Source organism: Poromitra crassiceps (assembly GCF_964638095.1).
Source record: "Poromitra crassiceps genome assembly, chromosome: 9".
NCBI lineage: Eukaryota > Metazoa > Chordata > Actinopteri > Beryciformes > Melamphaidae > Poromitra > Poromitra crassiceps.
In genome coordinates this window covers 48046156-48071327 of record NC_139630.1, presented here as the reverse complement: position 1 = coordinate 48071327, position 25172 = coordinate 48046156, and the positions used below count along the sequence as shown (strand labels likewise).

Here is a 25172-nt window from a genome sequence, read left to right as displayed (position 1 = left end):
TTTCCAATAGTCCTTTGATGATATTTTCAATTGCATCGTTTCATTCTCCAACTGGAAAATGGAATCGTGCTAGCCAATCATTTCTCTCTTTCCATCTAGGCTGTGAGACAGGTGGGTGCTGGTGCATTAGGCTGTGAGACAGGTGGGTGCTGGTGCATTAGCTGGCAGCTCATTTGACATTGCCCACCAAAAACGGCTTTGTGTATTCCTACTAGACTGATGATAATGGGGACAGGTAATTTATGCCATTTCAGAGCCCTAGCTGTTGCTATGGGCAACAAGCTGCGTTTTAAACTTGTCTAAGGTGATGGACAGGGAAAAGTCACATGCCGAAGCTAGTCGTGACCATTGCTCAGAGATAAGTATGGATAGAGTGGTTCAAACAGATGGATGTACATATGGTTCCTGAAAGCTCAGGGGAAAGTCTGGATCAACCGTATCATTATTACTCAGTCAACTTAGTTGGAGACAATTACAGTAATTCCCAGTTCCTCAGCTCTGTCTCTCACTCTCTCTCTATGTGAGAATCTACATTTACATTTTTAACACTCCAACAGTGGCCTATTGCCTAACTGCTGTTGCTAAGTTGCAATCAAAACTATTCCTCCCCCTGAGCCGTCTTTCATTATAACTTCAGTCCCCGAGGATCATGCTGTAGGTCTTCTGAAGGTCAGAGAGCTGACGCCCCCTAGCAAATGCCTCGGGGTACTACATCTCCCAAACTCCCTTTCTTCATCTACCTGTGTCAACACCCCCCACCCCCATCACCTGACTATAACAGGACTTTCCAAAAATGCCTTACTTACTTACACTCCCCATGAGGCCACAAGTCCTCGGGGGGGGGGGGGATCCTTGGTGTAATGTAGCCTGTCAATCATAATTTGGGTGCACACCACTGACTGTGTTTCACGGAGACTTTAATGAAACACTGTGGAGGTAATTCACTTTGCAGTAATTACTCTGTCTCTGCCCCTCCCCACGCTCCCTTTTACCCTCTATCTCCGCCATGATATTCTGTTGTGCTGTAATGAGCCAAAGAGCTTTAAAACCCAGCATGGTGTCATGGCATAAAAATACTGAACACTGTCATTTGTGTGTGTGTGTGTGTGTGTGTGGGGGGGGGGGGGGGGGGGGGGGGGGGGGGGGCGGTGCGGTGAGAGGGTTGTTCATGGAAAAACAACTGTGTATCTCCTGATTGAATTCAAAACTGATTTGTGAAGATCTATAATTAAATTCATTGTAATTTGCACATGCATATGCACATGCAATCTGGAACATTAACATGTCCCCCACCCCCATTTCAGCCTCATTCTCATGAATGAACTGTGGGATAAACACAACCTTTCCAAATGAATACCTATTTATGATGACTCTTGAAGCAAGAACTTCCAGCTGTGATTTCCATAAACTAAAGCATCAGCCGTAGCTGTGATACACTGTGACTATGACAAAAGGGAGAGGAAAGAGTGGCAGTTCAGATTTTTTTTATCAAAGAAACAATATTGACTGAAATTACACTTCTCCATATCTCACTGTATCTCATCCATGTACCCAAAGCCGATGGTAATGCAATATGTATGAGGTTACAACTCCTTAAGTCCCATAACCCTCAACTCCAGACAGAGCAGCACAGGTGGCATTAGAGGTCCTAATTAAGATATACTACTTAAGCATGCACATAACAAAGTGTGCACGCAACTGCCTGCTCTTTTAATGGAATTGTATTAGCATCCAATTAAAAAGCATGAGAGAGAGAGAGAGAGAGAGAGAGAGAGAGAGAGAGAGAGAGAGAGAGAGAGAGAGCAGGAGAGACAGAGACAGTCAGACTGACATAGAGAGACGAGGGGGAGAGTGAAGGATGTGCTGACCAAATATATTTTCCATCCAGTTCCCATTTCGATAATAAGCAGATTTGGAAAGTTCCAATCAAAGGGCATAAACAAACAAATTGAGGATAAGTCTATTCTTATTTTGGGGGTACAAGGAATTCTATCTATTCAGTAGGCCTGTGCATATTTTTTTGCTGACATTTGGTTGGTGATTTTAACAAATAAAGAAATAATCTAGTGAGCAGTAGAAATCATCTTCCCTACACATCTCAGGCTCACACCTTGTAAACTCGCCCCATGCACACCCAGAATACAAACCCTTATGAGAAACAACTAGCCTAAATTGTAGGCCTATAGCCTACTGTACATTTTAGTATAGCCTATTACAGTAGCTCGTAGCCTAGCTACTACAAATAGGCTACAACAGCCAAAGTAGTACAAGAATACTATCACACCTGTATACACAAGTCCCACTATAGGAAGTGATGCAGGAGACAATTTGTCGGCCTTATGGGCATTATATGAATGTTATGGTGATATTATGGCCTGTGGGGGGGTCTTACCCTCGGTGTGCACCGCAGACACATAGGTCCAGTTGTAGCGCTTGACGATGTCCAGTATGGCGCGGGCCTGGAGGGTGTCCGAGGGCACGACCCTCAGGAAGTACTTGAAAAGGGTCTTGTCGCTCAGGTCGATGCTGGTAGCGGAGTAGGCGATCTGCGGGATGTTGAAGAGCTGGAGGAGGTTCTGCACCTGGATGGCCACGGAGCTGGAGCCCGGCCCGATCACCCCGGCGATGGGCTTCTTGGTGGGCGGCGGTTGGTTGGTCGGGGTCCCGTCTATGCACCACTTGGACCCGTCCTTGTCGTCCCGGATGGAGATGAGGGAGTCCCGGATGAACTCGATGCTCTGCTCCAGGGCCACGGAGGAGTGCCAGCACGAGTCCCGGATCTCGCAGCCCAGGCTGATGTTGGGCAACAGGTGCGGGTCGGCGTTGATCCGGTCCAGCGCGTGGAACATGGCCTCCACCCGCTGGATGCCGTACTGCTCGCGGACGTCGCCGCACTTCCGCTCGGCCACCTTCTCCGCGGACGGCTGGTGGTGCACGGAGAAAAGCGCGCCGATGATCACGTCGCCGTCCATCCGGGCCACCGAGCGGGACACGGCGCGGGGGACCGCCGAGCGCTCGTAGACGCCGCTGCCGCGGGAGAGCGCGAAGAGGAACGTGGCGAGACACAGGAGCGCACGGAGGAGACCCATCTTTACGCGTGCCATGTTGTGCCACATCGCTGGAGCCGCGCCAGCTGTGCAGGCATACTATCTGCTGTCTGTCAGTACATCCACGTTTAGCCCAGCGACCACGACCTGTGAGCGCCAAGCCCGGAGCATATCCACGCTGTACACCTGTGGGAGGGAAGACAGGCTGGTGTGAAATGAGATGTGCAAAAATTGTTCTTTAACCTTTATGTGACTGAGCACGCATGCCCAGATTCACATTCCTTCACTTAGCCTACACATACACCTGGTAGTTGCCCAACAGCCCTCTCTCACCAGCTGCCATCGAGCTGCCCTTGAGCAAGGCACGTAGCCCCCCCCCAGCTGCTCCGAGGACAATTACTGAACAGCACTAATCCTAACGATACTGTTGTTATCCACTGCCGAGATGCTCACAACAACCAGCGTCCACCGGGAGCTGAAGAAGCAGCCCCCTCTGGAGCAGCTGCCTGGGGTAAAGTAATTTTCGGGGATCATAAACGACATAGATTTATTATAGATAGACAATAACACGACGTCCCTGTGTCCGGAGAAGCTGAATGGCTGAAGTCAGACAGGAGCCAGATTTCAGCACTGTGGACAGCGCGTCTTCCAAGTCCAACTACAAGGACGTGTTTGGGACAGTGGCTGCCTCATTATCATGCTGTACCTCAGGCTCTCACATACATGCTGTAGCCTACCTCAGGCTCTCACATACACAACTGTTACATTTCGCACATTTTGACTCAGCTATTTTCTAATAATAGAGCCATAAGAACATCGAATTTGAAATCTTGATGAAGACGATGGTAAAATACAGGTGCTTATTATTTAGACACCTCTTGCATTTTTCCTGCCACGCAAGTTGTCACAACATAGCCTATCAGTGGACAATATAATAATAATAATAACAACAACAACAGCAGCAACAACAACAGCAACAACAATAATACAGCATGTAGCCTACAGACTAATAATGATAGCTGGCAGCAGGAGGGAGCATGCTTCTCGATAATTGCCTCCATACTGTAGTAGGCTATGTCCTTCACGGCCCTGCATTCGAAATATGGTAATTATTTAAGCTGCTCGCCCCGTTTGTTTTCATAAACGAGCCGTAAAAAACTTGCGTGTACCTGAATCCTCGAGACATGTCGCCTGCCTCCGTCCGTCTTCTGTAGCGCGCAGTCCTCTGTGATACTTGAGTGTTTCTCTCTCTCTCTCTCTCTCTCTCTCTCTCTCTCTCTCTCTCTCACACACACACGCGCACGCACACACACACACACACACACACACACACACACACACACACACACACACACACACACACACTCCCTCGAAACACCAATTATAGGCTACACTAATAATTAAACAATATTAAGCAAAAACACAAGAACTGTCTTCCCCTCCCTATTCTATAAGTTTGTTTCCAGGATTTTGGCTATGTGTGTCTTTGTTTCTGTGTATCCTGTTTTGTGGTTATATGCTTGACGGATGCCATTAGGCTGTTTAACTAAACCAATAGACATGAGGTGTGTTCTGCACAGAGAGAGAGAGAGAGAGAGAGAGAGAGAGGGAGAGAGAGAGAGGGGCAGGGGTGTGACGTGTATAGATGTTTGACAGACATGCGCAAGCAGACAGAAGCATGCGAATAAAGAGCAGAAGGACGTTTTTGAACATGTCATACTATGTCCAGACTAACGTCAAGACTACTCTTCCTTATGCGTCCAGCAGGCCTTTTTTCATGCCCTAAAATATTACGAGAGTAAATTGGATTTTGAGCCACTGATGAGGGGTGCATGTTAATGCATTTACTTCTTAAGGCTCTAATGGGATATACACTATAATTAAATAGGCTACAATGGATGGTGATAGCCCCCCTCTTCCCGTTGTTTCAGAACCATGGACAGCAAAGCAATCTACCCATTCCCACTATGTTCCCAACAACTTGCAGTGCCCTCTAGTGCTTGTTTCACGGTCTTGTTGCCATTTGGACACCGTTCAGTTGGATCAGTAGTGTAGATTAATCCCACCCTAAACTAACTTTTACCACATTTTTACATGTTGAATAGAGTTTACCCACCTTTCTAGGCCTGACACAAATCTTTATAGCATCAAATCATGCTATATGTAGTAGCCTATATAGGTAGTAGAGGATGGGGTCTTTTAAGGAAACAATAAACTTGCCAGTCAAAGCTTTTGACAGATCATTGTCTTTGTTTTTACTATCTTCCACATTTTAAAATAATAGTAAAGACATCAAAACTGTGAAATAACACAAATGGATTCATGCAGTGCCCAAAAAGTGTTAAACAAATCAAAACTATCTTATATTTTAGATTCTTTAAAGTTGCCGCCTTTTGCCTTGATGGAAAGGAAAAGGCTTTGGAAGAAATCATTCATAGGATCAGCTTCATTATTTATATTTGCCTAAGAAACTAATTTACAGTAAGCATACACCTTTACATCTAATACAGTACAATCTGGTGTGTCCAAACTTTTGACTGTGGTAGAGTACATTTTTGTTTTTTTGAAACTATAGATCGAGTCCTAAGGATCGGACTCCCATGCAAAGATACTCCCCAACCCAGGGCCATGGCCTGTACGATATTGGTAGAGTCTCGACTCAGGCCAGGTGGTACAAATCGCAAATACACTTATAGACGAGCCGCTATGACACTGCAATTGCTGGTGCCCAGGGCTGCGAGAGCAAGCATCTGATATTGACCCTGACTAAAAGTGACATGTTTGAGAGAGAGAAAGAGAGAGACTACTTAGATGCTGGAGCCACACTTCAGGGCAAAGGGGGGCAGCGGTGGGTGTATTTGAGGACTACAAGTCACAAGCAATGACTACAGTACTATAAATAAATACCATGTGTCTGTTGTTGCACTGGTCAAGCAACACCAATCAAAATGTTTTTTTAAGGCTTCACCCCCCTGAAAAGGAACCAAGCTTTAATGTAGACAAATATCACAGCAAAACACATTTAATATTGTATAGGAATGTTATAGGACTAGTAATGACATGATAGATAAAAACAATACCAAGGTCACTGTAAACTCAATGATGAGCACCACTCCACAAGTCTCTTATGGGGATAGTATAATGAATGATTCAGTGCAGTTCGGGGGCCTTGGAGTTTTTTCACCTTTCCTCTCAGCAATATTGATGTCACTGTCTTGAGTCGAATTTGTGAAAAATAGGCTGCTCTGAAAAGTAGACATATAGTTCTGTTCTATGTCCTCAAATAAAATGAAAACCCATCAATCAATCCTTTACCTTTTGGCAAGCCTATTCCTCATGTTTTCCCCTGTGTTCTGCAACTGCTGTAAATGGTTGGAGTGAATCAGGAAGCTTGGCACTGATTCAGCAAGATCTCTCGTTTTAATCAAGTCGGGATTGATGGCCTATCAGAAAAGTGAGTGTTTAAGCACATTAGCCTAAAGAATCTCAGATAAAATGACCTGGTTTGTCGCTCAACACTTCGCATGAAACCACTGGGAAAAACTTGCCGACGAAGGCATGGGTGTGCTTGATAAAGGTTTTCAGCACCGGACAGCTCGGCAGCAACAAACAGGACTGGTGTGTGGGATGAGGGTGAGCTGTCTAGCTTTGAAAAGTTTCTGAAAAGTTTAACAACTGGGCTTCATCAGGGTGAGAAAGCACTTGGATCTCTTCTTCCGCATGACTAAAAGGCCCTTTGTTTCCATAGTGCACCCAAACTACTATACTGTATTTACCATCAGAAATTACAATGCTTTCCAGCCTCCTATCTGTTACGCATGAACAGCACTTACAGTTCATATCCCAGGTTTCACGACTTGTTGATTTAAAGAAAATAAATCTTAAACTTGAACTGTGGCAGTACCATGCTAGGATTATCCACTGGGCATACAGTTTCACATTCCCTGGGGCCCTGGCCTGGACCTCCAAGGGCCCCAACAGCCACTGGTTTGTGTGTGTATCAAGTTAGAATTTAACAGTAATTTCCCCCTTGTGTGTACCATCTTGATTAATTTGAATGAGCAACTTCAATATGGTTTGCCTGATCTATCTGATGGGGTAGTACAGTACATTTAGCTAAAGAAACTCATTGGATTTTTGAGGCTTGGATATACAGTACATTACCCGGTGTGATGAATTCTGGTCTCTACCACAACTATGAGTACATGCCTCCATCTTGTTGCCTGTCAAAAGCGCAATCTGGTGGTGCTTTCATCAACTCGTCGTAGATGTCACAGTTCATGTTTAATTCATGTTATCTAAATTCAATATTCCTCAATACAAATGATGACAATCCGTATGGTGGGTCAGAAAAATTAATGGTGATATTAGCTCCATGCTATTATGCTGTAGTAATCACAAATTAAACACTTGTAATGACATTTTTCCATTGTTGTTTACATTCTAGCAATCCAATGCCAAGATGTTATGGTTGAGAAATAAATGTAATTCTGCATGCTACATGTTATTAACTAAGACAGAGAGAAAGAAGCGTGCTCCCCTGCAGACAGGGGAGGCGCTCTTCAGCAGGTTAGATGCAGCAGTGTCTCTTCAGATTATTTGACTTAGTGCACATTCTCTTATAGCGGTCACACGTAGCCTGTTCCAGTGTGGATGCATTGATGTACCATTAGGTTACTTGGTGTACTGAAACTCCTCCCACGGTCACACCTGTATGGTTTCTCTCCCGCGTGAATGTGTTGTTTTGTTACGTCACCTGAATTCCCAACGCTGCTTCCACATTGGTCACAGTGGTAGGGTTTCTCTCCAGTGTGACTGTGTTGATGTCTTGTTGGGGCATTTGACTACCTGAAAAAATGCCCACACAGCTGACATGGGTATGGTTTCTCTGCTGAATGAACTCTCTGATGACGCTCTAAGTGATGAAGTAACCTTTGGGTCCATTGGTGTCTCTGATTCCATAGAGAAAGATATACAAAAAGATATCAGGACAGAGGGACAGAATGTGTGTGTTGCAACATCAGTGATACAACAAACAGCAGTCATATTTTTCTCCCCTCTTCTGAAGTATTAATTTCAAAAACATTCATCTCCTCCTCTGCCCCAGATGTCCCTCTTCCCACCAATCAGCTCTGACATCATCAAACAGAGAATGTTGAAATGAGCCGAGAAGTCAATTTTGATTTGTGTTCTGGCTGGAATTACATTGTCATTAGGAGTTGAAGTGTGGACTTTCCTGTGGAACAGCGTAGACAGTTTAGCTAGTGTCATGTATATCATCTTTTAAATCTTGGTAGCATGTTTTTTGTGTTGGCTGGAGAGTGGCTCTCTGCTGACATCTAGTGGTCTAAATTGCTAATTACTCCAAATATCCAGGTACTACTGTATTGATTGATTGCGAATGATTAAAATATTTGGAACTAATCAATTGCATGGTAATTAAAAACTAAATCTGATGGGCTCTCGACAAAGCCAGATCCTTTACTCAAGGGCAGAAAAACCCAAACTTTTTAAATCACATTGATGATTTAAACACTGTTTTTTCTGTCCTTGAGTAAAGGATGTATTAGAGGTCAAAACCTCTTAATGTTGACGCATTTCGAAAGGTGTTAGTCCATAAAGTTGTTCTTACAAGCCACTGACCACATTGGATTTAGACATAACTGTTATAAGGCAAACGTTGTGCAACACTGCCCTCTGCTGATTGGAGGCATCAATTAATAATACAATCACAGAGTTAGTGATTGAAGTTTTTGGTCACAGTGTGAGCTCAGCTCAGTAGCCTAAATTAAAAGCTTTTTCCATAACGTTACAAGTTTGAGAGTTTACATTCTGCGGAACCCTATACCAGTATAATTATTGCTTATTTTCTTATTCCTCTACCTTCTGCTGCTTTTGGCTTTAAAAAAAAAGTCAGCCACCAAAAACTACCATTGTAATAGTGTGCGTCGTGACGTGTTACTCTTTCTTACCCAAAGCACTGAAATTCCAGCTGCAGCAGCTGCAGTAGGAGTTGATGAAGAGCCCTTGAAGGTAGCACTTTGCCTCGGTGGGATCTGCTGTGTGAGCCTGGATGGAAAAACCTCGCTCCGAGTTTTCCGGCTATGGGCGGAAGATCGTGCTGTGCTCCAGAAAAGCATTCCGCTCGATTCTTGCGTTCCGTTTAGAAAACATGGGCGACGCGAGTAACTAACTTAGCTAAAAACAAACACTTCGTTTGGTATGTCCATGCTTCTTATTTTTTCTCTAACTCGTAGCGACTGCCAAATGTTGGATTTCTGTGGGGGAACGAAAACACTGCAGCACAGGCCGCCGGAAGACGGGTCGGGTCTTCTTCTGTCTTCCTGCCTCAGTAACGCATACCAGAGAGCCTGGTGACGCGAGGTTAGTGTGGGATGAGAGAGCAGCCAAAGCGTCTGAAGCACGTCAACGGCAACGCCACGGAGAGAAACAACACAGCGAGAGGGGAGGCTGAGAGAGACGAGGGATGTAGGCTAGCTATTATTAGCAGTTTGAGCTAACGCCAGTTGTATTTTCGATACAGCTATAAAATCCAACCGAGTTGATCATACGTTTACTTGCTAATCCAGCGATAAGGTAAGATGCCGCTCCCGTGCTAACTTATCGTTAGCTTGGTGAACAGTAAACTGCTTGTTGCAGACATGATTGAACTTCCAAGCAACATTAGCCGGCGGCCAGCGTTATAAGCTAGCTTGCTTGTTAGCTATAAACAAGTTGAGTCCGTAGCTAAAGAACAGTTTGAAACATGATAGCTAACTTTAGCTAGCAGGTAGCAGATGGATCGCTAACGTTATTAGCCGAAACTGCTTCTGTTGTCGTCAGTGCCTTTGCCACAGTGTTCTCAGTAAACTTCAACAGTTTAAAAAGTACCCTTCAACAGTTGGGCTGGCATATTTAGCTAAGAACATTTAGCTAACGATAATAACTATACTTTTGATGGGTTAGCAGTAGCACACCTGTCATCCGTGCATGTTTGGGTAACAATAAAGCTATTGTATCATCTGCTCAACAAAGTAACCCCCTTTTTTGCTTGATGTGGGGAACATTACTCCAAGAACAATCTAATATTCAACTAGTCTCGTATTCAACCAATAATGGAATGCACCATGTGGACACACGGTTTACCTTGCTGGCTATTTATTTAACTTGTGCTTTCCCCCTGTTTGTCACCACAGTGGACTCTATCCCACTGCCACAGCCACCCTCAGAAGCTCTCCAGCCTGATATTCTTCTGAAGATGGAGGAGCACCATGTCCACTGTATGTCCTGTGTGAACCAGAGATGCATGTTCAGACCCAAACCAGGCATTTCTTGTGATCTTCTCACCTGTCCTCTGGTGTGTGGGGCTGTGTTTCACTCCTGTAAACTCACCGAGCACCGCCTTCTGTGCCCACTGGAGAGGATTCCCTGTCTGAACAGTGGCTTTGGCTGCCCTGCCACCCTGGTGCGCAACCGAATGTCTGCGCACCTCGAGGTGTGTCCAGCTGGGGTGGTGTGCTGCACTATGGAGTGGAACAGATGGCCTGTTAGTTGTCTGGACTACACTTCCTATGAGAGCCTGAGCCGGGGGGTGGAGGAGGTGGAGCAACTGGACATGGCGCTTGCCCTTCAGGACCAGCGTACACTACTCGAGTCCCTCAAGCTGGTTGCCATGGCACCTACCACAGAGAGAGAGACACTTGTCGCTGGGAGTGAGGACGACAGTGCAACACACTCCACTTTGCCTACAACTGCTCCTGTGGCCTCTACCTCCGGCTCACCTCCACAATCTTCATCATTGGCTCAGCCACAACCACCCCCACCAGGCTCGGCAAAGGAGAAAATTGCAAATGGAATTAATGGTTTGAATGAGGAGCACTTCAGTAAACTCTATGAGGCCACAGTTGAGACAGCAAGAAGCTTAGCTGCTGCTTTAGACATCTTCAGCAGTGTCAACTTCTCTGTCAGTAGCACAGAGTGTATGAACGGAGGAGCTGCTGTGCAGGAGAGCAGCAAGACCAGCAACAGGAATGGGGAGCTGCACAATGGACTGGAAGCCCAAACACCTGTGGCCGCTGAGGGTGTTGACGTACGAGAGATGGATGAGCAAAGTGTTTGTTATGGCTGTTTGAGTGCAAGTGGAGCTCAGAAAGGAACAGAATTGGAGATTTTAAACAAAACAAATGGACCACTGTCAGAAGCTACGGGGGCCTCTCTGGAGGCAGCAGGTCCTGTTGAGGGCCAGGATAACATGGATGCTGGTGTTTCTCAGGAGCCAGTGACCTCTCTGATGACATCGCCACTGCATGTCAACCAGGGTATCACACAGAGGGCTGGTCACGTGGTCCTGGAGGACAGGGGGCTGGTACTTTTAGAAAACCTGGAACGGAAGTTCCACAGCCACCCTTTGCTCAGGGGCCTGGGCCAGTTCTCACTACTACCTAATGGAAGGAGGAGTTTCTTCCCTGACCGCTCACTCTATAGATTGCGAACCAAAATGGAGGACAAAGCCGTGGACACCTCAGACCTGGAGCAGGAGGAGGACCCTATGGGTCTGGGAGAGATTGATTTGATCACAGCAGCCCTGCTTTTCTGTTTAGAGGAGTCCAGAGAGTGTAGAAGGATATCTGATACGGTTTATGTTGACGGCTACCATGTCGACTTTGGCACACAGACTTTCACCTTCCCAGCGGCTATCTTGGTAACCAACACTAGAGTGGGCGACATGGCCTCTGCATCTGCTTGTGACCACGCTGCGCCCCAGCTATCCTACCCCAGCCCTTTCCGCACCCTCCGCCTCGGCCTTGTCCTGGAAGCTCTGGATGTGGAGGAGGCCAGTCACTACCTCCCCCCTAACAATCACTACCTCCCCCCTAACCCGCGCTACCAGCACATGTTCCCCTTTGTGTGCGGCCAGTCCTTCCGCCGGGACCAGTTCTCCTCCCACTTCACAAACGTGCATGGTGACATTCACGCCGGCCTCAACGGCTGGATGGAACGCCGCTGCCCGCTGGCCTACTATGGCTGCACATTCTCCCAGCGGAGGTTCTACCCCTCCACTCAGGGAGCCAAGGTGGTTCACGACAGGCACCTCCGGTCCTTCGGGGTTCAGCCGTGCCCAGGGGCAAGACTTCCGAGCATCTGCCCGTCTGACCAGTTGAGTGGGCTTCCCATTGAGATATTGTGGCACATAGCGGAGTTCCTGGACAGCTTCAGCCTGTGTCAGCTCTCCATGGTCTCGCGGACCATGAGGGAGGTGTGTGCCAGTCTCCTCCAGGCCAGGGGCATTGTGGAGCTGCAGTGGGAGCGATCGCAGTACCCCAACGTCCGGGGCACAGTCTCGTGGCAGATAAAAAACAGAGTAAGTGGACAATCGGCAGTGTAAACATATCTCTTTTTGTTGGGAAAGCTGTTTGTTATACCAGTAAATCATGTTTTCAAAGCAAAGGGCTACCAAGAGACAATATTCAAAATAGGTGAGACAGCACTTTATCGCCACACATGCAGAATAGCAAGTTTAAAAAATGATTAATATAAATCTAATTTACACACATTACAGGGACATAGCATGTAAACACTAGACTGAAAATAACAATTTAATTAATTACAATAGATAAATGTAATTCAAGGAGACGGTAGTTTAAGCATGTGTAGGGCTACACATGCTATTGGCTATTCCAGCCATGTGACTTAATTGTAAAAGTCGAAGTGAACCGGATGTGAATGCAATTGCGCGAGCGTCGGAGACTCAAACAAATCTTGTCTGAGATGACAGGGTTGAGAGGCGGACCACAAGCCGCACAATGCCGGGTGTCGATGATTTGATTTGACAATTCTGGGGACTGGCTTTGGCATTGGCCAATCATGGCGTGTTCCACCCCCAAATTGAGTGGGATTCAGCGTGTTGTCGTGCTACGCAAGTGGGATCCGCGGAGTACCAGGCAGCCAGCTGCTTCGTGCGGAGCGAGCGGACAATCCGATGCATGGGTGCTGCCCGCCCGCCTGGAATCTCAGAGGGGCGACCCCTGACAACCAGGCTCTCAAGCGCGCGCCTTTATCGCTATTGCTGTAAATACAATATTCCTGGAATGCGCGTTTTAACGAGCCAGTTACATTTCTTTGCATTCTTAGACATTACTGTTTTTGTTTTTTGTTCATGTTTCATACAATTGGCCAAGTTTGTAGTTAGTTTATGGGATAGGAATTCTGCCAGATGACAGGCACTAGGTGCCATTTTCTCTTTCTTTGGGAAGAGAAAATTATCCTGAAATGAAGATTTGATTGACAGCTGCCATGTCTTGATATGATTGGTTGAAATGGGGTAGAAAATTGATAGTACTAGGGGACGTCAGCAAACTGTAGATTACTGTTATCAATGAAATCTTGAAAAATGAACTTTTGATGTGAAAAAGTGTGAAAAACTAAAGAAATCAGATTTTTGTGATTTTTTTTTGCATACATTATTAAATAGGTGCACTGCATACCCAGGTATTTGAACTAAAAGAAAATAAGTCATTTTTGGGTTCAGCTCGACTTTAAAGCTGCATTCAGCGATGTATTTGTGTTCAAATAAGTGTTAAATGGCTCTATATTCTGACAGCAATCACTGAAATAGAGTTTTTGGTCAGTGACTTGAAACCCCCAACCCCCCACTGTCCTCTATCTCTCTCCTGTAGTCCTGCAGGCAGGGTGGACATAGCTCCGCAACCGTAACTTGTAGAGAGTCACGGATGGCGGCATTGGATTCGGGGGTGAAAAAATACATATAGTCCTTTAAAGGCATCGCGATTGGACCTTCCACTTCTCAGAAAATGTAAACGTTTCTGTGATTTGATCAAAATTGGCGCCGACCTCAAACTATGCAATCAGAGGAAAGTTGACATTTTCTTGGAAAGGGAAGGTCAGATTGCGATCCCTGTAAAGGACTATATGTATTTTTTGAGTCTCTATGAGTTACGGTTGCAGAGATACGTCCGCCCTGCCTGCAGGACTACAGGAGAGAGATAGAGGACAGTTGGGGGTTTCACAAGTCACTGACCAAACACTCTTATTTCAGTGATTGCTGTCAGAATATAGAGCCATTTAACACTTATTTGAACACAAAAACATCGCTGAATGCAGCTTTAATCTCATCATAACCCTCGTTACTCTCACAAACATTTAGATATGCAACACCCTCTGTGCTCTAACCCCCCCCACCTGCATTTTTCCCCTCCCACATTGTAGGTATGGAGATTCAGCACGGCCTTCAGCCCGGTGTGGTCGTGGGGTTTCACAGACCTTCCCAGCATGTCAGACCATCTCAGGAATTGCCACTTCAACACGGTCGAGCGCAAGACGGAGCCCGTGCCCCTTCCTGCTATGTGCACTGCACGGGATGGACACTCCCTCCGCCGCGTCCTGCGTCATATTGACACCTGACCTAACCTGTTGTAGCTGCGCCACACTCACTGTGTAATTTAATATGTTCTGTTTGCAAAAAAAAAAAAAAAAAAATCCTGTGTTATACAGGGGTTGAACCTGGGGAGCCTTAATGAACTTAATTGTGGTTGGTCCATAAGAGGAACAAAAATACAGCCTTTGCATGGTTTTGTGCTGCAGACGTGCCCCTATTCTGGTACAGTAACATATCTTTTCTTGAAAACAAATATGCACAATAGCAGCTTTATATTGTTATTCTCTGAGAGATACTGAGAAAGAGGAGATGGAAATGTTTTCACTGTCTTGCCTTTTAGTCGTAGCCATGGGATAAGGAAATTGTTTGCCATATTGCACCGTTTTTGCGTAACACAAGTTATGCTAGCACTTTAAACGAGATTTGCTAATCCCTATTTCAATCAATTACCCATTAACCCAAATGGTCTAGACTCTAGCCATTTTATTCCCTATAGTGGGTGTCATCCCAGTGCAAACTGGACTAATGACAAGTCTGTCTGGGTGGGTAGGATATGAATGTCAGGACAAGTCAAAACAGATGGGAAGTCACATATCCCAGTATTATTGCATGTGATTTGCTACCATTGAATAAAGTCTTTACAGCCCGTTACGTATTTTTTTTTTTTTACTAACCAAACATACAACCTGCAGTTCTTGGTTACAAAAAAACGTAAGCTGCTCAGGAAGTAAAAAGGTTGATGAAAAAGAATCCTTAAAACTTTGCTGAAAAAGAGTCCCAAGTATCTTTTACTGTTCAACCATACGGCATGGGTGCAAACATCTGTTCACAGGAGTGAACAACCATAAACATAAATCAAGAATAAAATGTGTAAAATCTGACCCAAACTCAAATATTTTAAAACATTTTAAAGTTGGACATCAATGACAAAGGTGTAGCTAAACTACATTTAAATTTGTCAGGTCACAGGTAGGTCACAGGTGGTATGTTAATTAAGTTATGAAAGTACAATTGCTGACTGTACTTAACAATTGTAGCATCAGTTTAAGGATTTACATTGACGTTTGTGAAGCATTTACCCCCACCAACCAAATAATGCCATTTTATTCAAGACCTAACCTTCCATTCAATGATTTGAGAATAGCCAGATGCATCCCAATGAAGTACTTTATCCATTCAAGTTGTCCAAACATTTATTTTTAGAATGAGCAATCATAAGTGTCAGTTACAGTCATGGGACAATATCTCACATGCAGGAGAAGGCAGCAAGAACACTTGAAGGATGGCTACTAATGTTATTAGAAAGTGTCAACTAAAATTGACATTTCAAGACTTAAAAAACAACAATTTACTACAATGCAAAATAGCCCCAGGTGTCCCATCATATTGCAGACATTTAAATGGTTACACTGTTTTCTATCTCTGTAGGGTTCAAGTAGATGTAAGGCAGCTCAAGAACCAAGTTCCTCTTGGCAATCGCCTCACTGACGCAGGACAACTGCGCTTGAAAGTCCTTGATCATCCGTTTGGCAGCAGGCTCACAGAATCGGTGCTCAGGATATGTGCCCAGAGGTATCTGACAAGGACAGAGCCAAGATGTCATGTCAAGACAATGAGACTGTTGCTTTTGTTGCTCTTGGATCAAAAAGGTACAAACACTGGTACAACACCTGTGGTAGTTTTCACTGAAATACATTATCCATGCTAAACTTACGAAATCATTGTATTTCTTGTCCAGCACCGACATAATCCATATAATCTGAGATCCAGACCCTTTATTTGGCAGGACCTCCAAAATGGTTTCCATGGTGGACTGCCCCTTGGTAGTTGGGGGAGCTTTACGTAGAAGCATTGGACCATTGGGGATCCAGCTTAGAAAATCAAACTGAGGATGTACAATAGCCATCAACAGTTATGTTTCAATTAAGCCATATTTCAACACTGATAATTGTATTTACAATCCCTCCGAAACACTAGTTCAGTTATACAAAAAAAAAAATGAAATCCACACCCCCCGGCACATATTTTACCAGTTTTGCTCAATAGTTATGTTTCGATAAATTTAAGACGTGGAGTGGATTTGGAGTGGATTTGGAAAAATATAAGTAAGAGAAACCATAAAATAGACGTTATAAAAAGCTCACCATCGCATTGTTTTCTGCAGCATGTTGAACTGATGAGGTGTAGATCACCATGGTGACAAACTTGGTCACTTCCTCTGCAGATTTAAAGCTTCTGGGGATTCCTGTCAGAAATGTGCAAGTTAAAATACACTCCCAAATACAAAATATAAGAAGCACCTTCTGTCGTTTATGTCTCCAAAGTACATTTCAGTGAGCCTCAGTCAGCTTGCACAGACAGGAGCGTGACCCCATTGACCTTGTATTGGGTTGTGGCTAACTATCTGGAGCTAGTATGAGGAACAGCATGGATTGTGCTGAGAAGGAATCCACCAATCAACATCATTGTTAAGTAGCAAATACGGCTAGGCTTCCAAAAACCAGAACTAACCCATAAAAGCTTCTTAAAAAGGAGAACCTCACTGAAAAACAATGCCGATTTGCAGGCATTCATTTACTTTGACAGTTATTGAGAGTTTAAGTTGTGCACCAGTGATGTGTAGTGGGTGGGACTTAGGATGTGGTGACCTGGGGAAGGATAATGTAGTGGGAACAGGTGTGTCAGTGGGAGGTGCTTAGGTAAGAAAGGGCCAAGCTTGGAGTGTGTTAGGCCTTAGCCTTGCACCTCTTGTTCAGAGCACACATGCTGAGAAACTCACGAGACCTATAGGGTAAGAGCCAGGAAATCATTTTAAAGTATCATACATTGACTTTAGAGGGAATACTTACATCACTGTGCTGTACTTCTTAGGACAGCTGATTTAAACAGCCCTCCCCACTCAAATATACAGTTGAGGTAAACAAGTACTTTGCTGTAGGTAAGTCATGTTTTATCCATGGAGTATCTAGGGTTATAAATGTATTTTTCTCCTATACCATGTTGGACTGTATGATTGATTGTTGTTTGTAGAGTGACTGGTCATTGGAGCTGTTCCTGGAGCCTGGAGGACACACATCCCTATAGCTGCCTGGGTTGTGTGGGTTGTGTGAACTTACATTTCTGGTACTTATGGAGACATTTCTGAAAGGTCTACATGTGATTTCTCAAATCAAAGTTATTGTTACATGAATCTCCTCCTTAATGTGTCCCTTTGTCCTTTTATTCCAGTTTTATTCCAGTCAAGCGCCGATTATTATCCACTTGTTTTAAGTTGTTTGTTGATGCTGCCTGATTTTAGTATTTTAAATATATAATTAACGAGGGTCCTCTGTCTCTCTGTAGGGTTTCCTGGTGGCAGCCATTGGGTGCATTGGGACGTTTTGGAGTGGAGTGTGGTGTTGGTTTGGGTGTGGTCACATCTGTCCGATTTATTGTCTTCCTATTGGTTGCAGTGATTATTCCCTCGTCTTCAGTGTCACGCCGTGCTGCCCCCTTCTGTCTGTCTTCTTTCTCTTCTGCCTTCCCCTAGCAGGACCAACAGATCGTAGTTCTTTTATTCTTTTTTTATCTAATAAAACTGCTTGTAACAGCGCTTGAACTGGTTACTTTGACTGCTGTCTGGTTATTTAGAAGTGTAGCTGGGTTCATTTCTTGTCATGTGCTTAAAGCCCTAAGGCTACAGATGTCATTCATGCACAAATTACATCATGCACAAATGACATCACTGGTCCACAACTGAACTCAAATCAATTCTCAATAACTCAAACTAAATGAATGCCTGCAGTTTTCGGATATGTGCGAGATCATGTGCAAAATAATCAGCAGTCTATCGCTGAAGTTCTTTAAGGAGCAGTAATAGACTACTAGCCACAACATGGGGACGTACCGGAGTTGCTATTTCCCAGAAACCCGTAGGTGAAGATCTCGTTGATCCATTCCTGGAGCTCAGAATCCCAGGACACTTCACTGTCATATGGGTAAAAGTATGCCACCATTTCCTTGACAAAACTGAGGCCAAAACAAAAAACATAATATAATACAGTTCACATGTTCATTTTGATACTAAATAATGTAGCCAGTTTTAGCTTTTGTACTTTACATCCTATTTGTATTGGTAGCGTCTGAATGCAGTCACTACATTTTAATTCATTTCTATGCTAAATTCACATATCAGGTGTGCCATACATTTTTGAAAGCAGATAAGAGCTTGAGATTTCACAGATCCAGCTCTGACATCACCACCAGGGTTTACCACCTCCAGTGTACCTGTTGATTTAAACCACCAGGGTTCACCACCTCCAGTGTACCTGTTGATGTAAACCACCAGGGTTCACCACCTCCAGTGTACCTGTTGATGTAAACCACCAGGGTTCACCACCTCCAGTGTACCTGTTGATGTAAACCATCAGGGTTCACCACCTCCAGTGTACCCGTTGATGTAAACCACCAGGGTTCACCACCTCCAGTGTACCTGTTGATGATGTTCCACAGTCTCAGTGCATCGTCTCTGTAGAAGGAGTTGGGGACTGACTCCAGTCCTCTTGCTGCGATCTCTTCTGGCAGACAGAGGGAGCTGTAGGTCATTGTAGAGAGAGCCCTTCTCATGAGCTCCGTTGATCCTTCTGTTCTAAATGAAGTCTGAAGAAATGTTGCATTAGATAGGAGGCAGTTGAGTGCATAAAAATTAAACAAACATGTAATTGAGACGTTTTGTTTCCAACTAGTAGAATATTACTAATAACATTGTATTTATCAGTGGTTTTACAAGTGCTTTTCATACCTGTGATCAATTGCTTTTTATTTTGAACAGCTATCATATTAGTAAACAAATTAATAATCCAACTATCTGTCAGGTTAACTTGAAATTATGCATTATGTTCATAGTAGAAAAGAGCTTTAGTTCACCGCATTGTTTAAAATTCTACCAGGCCCATAAATCATAGCACGGGCATTGACGTTTATATGGAGAGTATGTCGATGGTGGGCGTTCAGCAACTGTAAAGGGGAGAAAGGGAAAAATGACACCATTTATCAATTAATAGAGAACAATGTTATTCGGAATTATGGGTGTAGAATCAGGGCTAAGGTTGGCCTGGAACACAGAACCATTTTGTCACCCTCTTAAAATAATGGCCTAAGTCACTTTTTCAAGTTTTTCAGAAAACAAAAAAACTTAACCAAATACAGAATATATGTAGCCTATTAATCATTCCACAATCTTTTTTTATGACAATAGATGACTATTGACATACCAATAACGCTGTCAATTATGTAATATAAAACGATTAGATGACTTATGTTCGAACATGCCATGTGCTTAGGCAAAAAAAAAAAACTTGAGTTAGGCCTGACTTAGTTGCATTTTATGTCAAGCGTGTGACTTAGGCCTTTTTATTTTTGCCTAAGTCAAGACTCATGACTTAGGCCATTATTTTAAGAGGGTGACGATTTAGAAAAAGCTCAAAGTAGTGATTGTACCATGCGCAGGGGGTGAATCATAGGGAGATTGCGAAGCGTAGCCATTGCAAAGACTTCGGGCAATAAGTGAGTAGTCAGCAGATGACTGACGAATACTTGATAGAGAGACTCTGCATTCCTCACAAATGTCTTGGCCAGCAGCCAGTCAGACCGTGAGTCGCTCGGCAAGAAGATGGGGTTGTTCTCCGAGGGCTGCTGACCCAACTGAAGAGGGGAGGTAGAACACGTTTGCAGAGGTTGATTAAGAAAAGAAAAAGATCCATCTCTTACAAGCACCTTACGCGGCTGGTAGCACCACGTAATATTGGCATGTCGATAATATATGCATGCATTTTCTTTTCCTGTATTAGTTCTATTTGTGTGTTCTGAAAAATTAAAAATTGGGGAAAAATCTAATTTACGACACTAAATAAGATCATTAAATCATAACCTGAATGGCGATGGGCAATAGCTTCTTCTCTGGGTTCACATAGAACAGGCAGAAGGCAGCAGTCAGATCCACTGGTTTACCATCAATAAGCCTCGTAGGCAAACCCTCCACGATCTTGTAGTCAGCGATGAATATGTTGCCTTTCTGTAGAAGAACAAACGTGAGGTTTGAGGGGCAAAGGGTATACAGTGTAAAGGGATTACTGGAAATTCATTTTTATATAGGCCTACCTTCATCTCAATAGTCAGAGAGCTTCCTTGGGCTAGAAAGGGCTTCACCATCTCCTCTTTGACAGGGAAGTTGGAGGGAAGCTTGGAGCAGCGCTGGATCATTTTGGTTTTGGCACCATTCAGAAACTGGTATCCAAAAAGGTAGTCCTCTTCCCAATGCTCTGAGACATACTCTGGGACATAATCTGGTAAATACATTCTTCTAGAAATGGGTTAAATCACATACACAGCGAGCACACCAACAATACCTGAGATGGGCGTCATCCTGTTTACATTGTCATCTTTTATGGCCTCAAAGCTTTCCCACTGCTCGGTAGAATACATCAGGCCTTTCAAGGTGAGCTCCTTCAAGCTGGAGCAAAGAAGGTAAAATAATAAATAATTAAATAATAATATAATAATATAATATAAAATAATTCACAGTTTATCATCCAAGTAATAAATCACTTCTCACTGCTGTTCCCAGTGATCCTGGGTCCCGGTGATGAACATTTTATGCAACACATCCATCAGAAACCATGACATTGCGCTATAACTTGTTGAAAATAGTATTGTAGGCTTAATGTGCAACTTGAGGCAATGTGTTACACAAATTATTAAACCTTGGCAAGTTGGCATCGTTAAGGATTAACGTTAAGATCAATTTAATAAAAGCTTTTCTCCAATAGCGGCCAGTCAATTAACACTTAGTTATACCATGGTCTGGGTGAATACTCAATTCTGATTGGCTGCAGGGTGTCCATTAAAAAGTGATAATGTACAGTTGGTAAAGTCATTCAGCCAAATGGTCTGTTCACCATTCATATCAATGAGCCATAGTTTCAACAGTGGTATCAAGAGAGCTGTTTGAGCTCTATACCCCCGTTAAGGGTTAATATGACAATTTTGGAAGTTGAGAAAGAAATTGAGTCGGTCAAAGTAACTATTTAAATCACCCCTGTGTGCTCAGTTTATCAAAAATAACTTATTTACAGTTTTGATTTTCGTTTAGGAGATTTGTAACCTCGCGTCACCAGGCTCTTCGAATCTCAGCGAGAAAGAGGGGATTTCCCTCAGGGGCGAGGCCGGCCTTTGACTCTCTCACACACACAGAGAGACAGAGACAGAGAGAGACAGAGAGAGAGACTCTCTGCATTTCATAATGCAAATAGCAAAAAAAAGTAATTTTATTGGCAAGATGTCACACTCACGTCTCCTCTATTGTATGACGAAATTCAAAGGCTTTGGAGGAGGAGAAGCAGATTTGTGCTGGAACGGATTTAGGATCTACAATGTTTAAGGTATAAGGCATTCCTTCTGCATACTTAGCCCATCTATGGAAGAAGGAGAGTACAATAAATCAAAGTTAGTGATGAGAAACCCACTCAAGACTTCTCTAGTTTCAACTCTTACTGGAACACTCACTGGTACTTTTGTTTTTGAAGAACCAATTCTTGTCTCCTTTGGTCGACCAGCAGGTATGCCAGTCGAGGACGATAATCCTCAAAAGGCTTTGTAGCTGTGTGGGTTATAGAAATAGAAACAAGTTAATGCATTCAAATCATGTTCAATGGAAGGAATAATGCTGCACCATTTTTAGCCCTAGCCATCGTGACCATAGATATATATAAAGGCTAGATGGCTTAAGGCGGAGTCACCAGCGTCGTTGAACGGCCGCCATCTTGCCACGGTGTACGTTCTATGGTAGCTGTTGGAGGGTGAGTGACCTGCACAGACAAAAATACTCATAACTCGCTGAAATCTTGACGGATTTACAAATGGTTTGGTTTATTACAAGCATATTCCGTTCCCGAGATACGGCAAATAAACGGCCAAAAACACTAAAAACACTATTTTTTGATGGGCTCCAAATTACACCAAAATTAAACCGAAGCATCTATGCCATGAGAGGGATTCAGGCACAAAGTTTCATGCAGTTTCATCCATTTTCCTAGGAGTTATGATTGCTGACAACAGATAATACTAACCCAACAACAGATGCTCATAACTCCTAGGAAAATGGATGAAACTGCATGAAACTAGGTGCGTGAATTCATCTCATGATGATGATGCTTCGGTTTAAGTTTGGTGTAATTTGGAGCCAAAAATAATAATAAAATGTTAGCGTTTTTTTAACCCATAGATATATATAAAGCTGAGCTCCCCGTGGCAAGATGGCCGCCATGCGACGACGTCACTCTCCATTGGCCGGCAGCGCGGGTAAGCCATCTAGCCTTTATATATATCTATGATCGTGACACTTCATGGTTGAAATTCGCACATTACAGTGGGGAGGTGTGTGTGTGTGTGTTGGGGGGGGGGGGGGGGGGGGGTGTTGGGGGGCAGGTCCAGAAGTAACCTGAAGCAGTATTATGTGTGCTTTAAAAAATTGTCAAATAAAACTTACTTACCTCTCCCTCCTCTCAACAGCACAGGTTCCCCCCTGAACACCCGTCTGTGACAGGGGAAAAGTTAGCGTTTGAGTCTGCTTTAAAACGGAGGGTGGTGGAGGTGGGAGGGACTATTTTATTTCGTGGAAGACTGATTTACAGTATGAATAACAGACATTTAGCCATTTAGATTGCTTTATTTATTACACATGGAAATATAAATGACTGGTCTTATTGTTTTGTTGACAAGTGACCATGGTATAAGCGGGTTAATGCACTTCGAGGTGTACATTATCACTTTTTAAGGGACTTCGCGGAGGCAACCATCCTCGGCTTCGCCTCGGACGGTTCACGCCTCTCGCGTCGTCCCTTAAAAAGTGATAATGTACACCTCGTCGTGCATTAACCCTTACGTAATTGAGTGTGTTATTGGAAGTTTAATAGCAAAAAAAAGTAAGTTCATTGGCAAGATGTCACACTCACGTCTCCTCTATTGTATGACGAAATTCAAAGGCTTTGGAGGAGGAGAAGCTGATTTGTGCTGGCATGGATGTTTGATCTACAATGTTTAAGGTATAAGGCATTCCTTCTGCATACTTAGCCCATCTATGGAGGAAGGAGAGTACAATAAATCAAAGTTAGTGATGAGAAACCCACTCATGACTTCTCTAGTTTCAACTCTTACGGGAACACTCACTGGTACTTTCGTTTTTGAAGAACCAATTCTTGTCTCCTTCGGTCGACCAGCAGGTGTGCCAGTCGACGACGATAATCCTCAAAAGGCTTTGTAGCTGTGTGGGTTATAGAAATAGAAACAAGTTAATGCATTCAAACCATGTTCAATGGAAGGAATAATGCTGCACCATTTTTAGCCCTAGCCATCGTGGCACTTCATGGTTGAAATTCGCACATTACAGTGGGGAGGTGTGTGTGTTGGGGGGGGGGGGGGGGGTGTTGGGGGGCAGGTCCAGAAGTAACCTGAAGCAGTATTATGTGTGCTTTAAAAAATTGTCAAATAAAACTTACTTACCTCTCCCTCCTCTCAACAGCACAGGTTCCCCCCTGAACACCCATCTGTGACAGGGGAAAACTACGACGTAACCCTCGGGTGTGGTCACCAATACTTCAGAGCAAAACCACCAATCGTTTTCTGGAGATTCATAGTGAGGGTCTCTCTCCAATTGGAGCAGGAGAAGATATCCCAGAGACAAAAAGGTAGTCACTGTGAAGGTGCCAGTCTGTAGTTGGAGAGGGTGACATAGGTTTTTTAAACCATGTTGTCAGTAATGTTTCAAATAGTTTAGAAACATGTCAATTGACTGAAGTATAGACCTTCCAAAACCACAGCAAACAATCCCCCAAAGACGCCATCATTTAGTTTTGAATGTCCAGCAAGCAGCTAAAAGTGCTGATATGAGGTCAACACTTTAAAGTTCCTCTTGTCAGATAAGAATCAAGAAACAGTACTACTACAAACCCTTCAGCCAGTTAGTAAATAGTCTGTGCAGCATGTAACAAAAAAACAGATCCAGTGAAGCACATAAGATTAATTTTAGATATGGGCAATTTGCATTTTTATAACTCACCTGTCCAACTTTATAATCCAGACCATAATTGGTCAGCTCAGTGCGTTCAGACTGCGTCTCAGTTCCTATCAGAGTGGCATAGAAGTTGCCACTGCATGCATGTACATTTTGCATGCTCCCTGTAGTCAGCTGTAGGTTGTACTCTACCATAATGCCTAACTTGATTGGAGAGTTTTAAGGAAACAAAAAAGGCACTCTTAACCCTCTATTGTCCCAAATCACAATATGATCAGGTCAAACACAGGCAAACATTACAACACAGCCTACTAGAAAACAGATGATGTTCGAGGCATCCAGCAGTTTGAAGAACTGAACATATTTATGCTATAGTAATGAGCAACCTCAGGTGTCAGACGTTCTCTAATCACAAGAGTCCACTGCAATTCAATGTCAGAGCAACCTCTGTAGGAACTCCACAAGAGGGCTTTGGGGAATCGGTAGTATTCTGTTACATTGCCATCTTGGTAGGTGATTGTAATCAATTAGCAGGTGATTACAATCAAATGACACACAGCCAATGAGCTGTGTGTATTGTAAAGCGTCATATAGACCCTTTTCACAGGGGCCATTTTGTGTCGAAAAGGCAGAATAAACACAGGTGCAAGCAAAACACTAATGAGGGTTTCCAAATTACAAT

General features: G+C 43.8%; 3 protein-coding genes across 3 annotated transcripts in view; 1 reads left to right on the top strand and 2 right to left on the bottom strand.

The window, feature by feature from the left end:
• The window catches only part of LOC310782788 (metabotropic glutamate receptor 1-like), a gene marked incomplete at both ends in the record, with an annotated part of 38633 nt that extends 35517 nt beyond the window's left edge, over nt 1-3116 (bottom strand). Inside the window, one exon of the mRNA XM_083643542.1 lies at nt 2393-3116. Coding sequence (XP_083499668.1) covers nt 2393-3116 — 724 coding nt within the window. The remainder of the gene's footprint in view (nt 1-2392) is intronic.
• Nucleotides 3117-9507: 6391 nt separating this feature from the next.
• Nucleotides 9508-15080, top strand: fbxo30b (F-box protein 30b). The gene is made up of 3 exons (XM_083643355.1): nt 9508-9644; nt 10244-12408; nt 14274-15080. The coding sequence occupies exons 2-3, from the start codon at nt 10306-10308 to the stop codon at nt 14466-14468; spliced, it is 2298 nt and encodes a 765-aa protein (XP_083499481.1). The 5' UTR covers nt 9508-9644; nt 10244-10305; the 3' UTR covers nt 14469-15080.
• A 758-nt stretch (nt 15081-15838) lies between these two features.
• On the bottom strand, nt 15839-24685 carry LOC310782362 (polyunsaturated fatty acid lipoxygenase ALOX8-like; the record flags this gene model as incomplete). Its single annotated transcript, XM_083643027.1, has 11 exons — nt 15839-16018; nt 16157-16327; nt 16587-16687; nt 18329-18450; nt 18914-19080; nt 19921-20124; nt 20351-20494; nt 20581-20782; nt 23647-23740; nt 23980-24187; nt 24536-24685. 11 exons carry the CDS (start codon nt 24683-24685, stop codon nt 15839-15841), a joined length of 1743 nt encoding a protein of 580 aa, XP_083499153.1.
• Nucleotides 24686-25172: the final 487 nt, after the last annotated feature.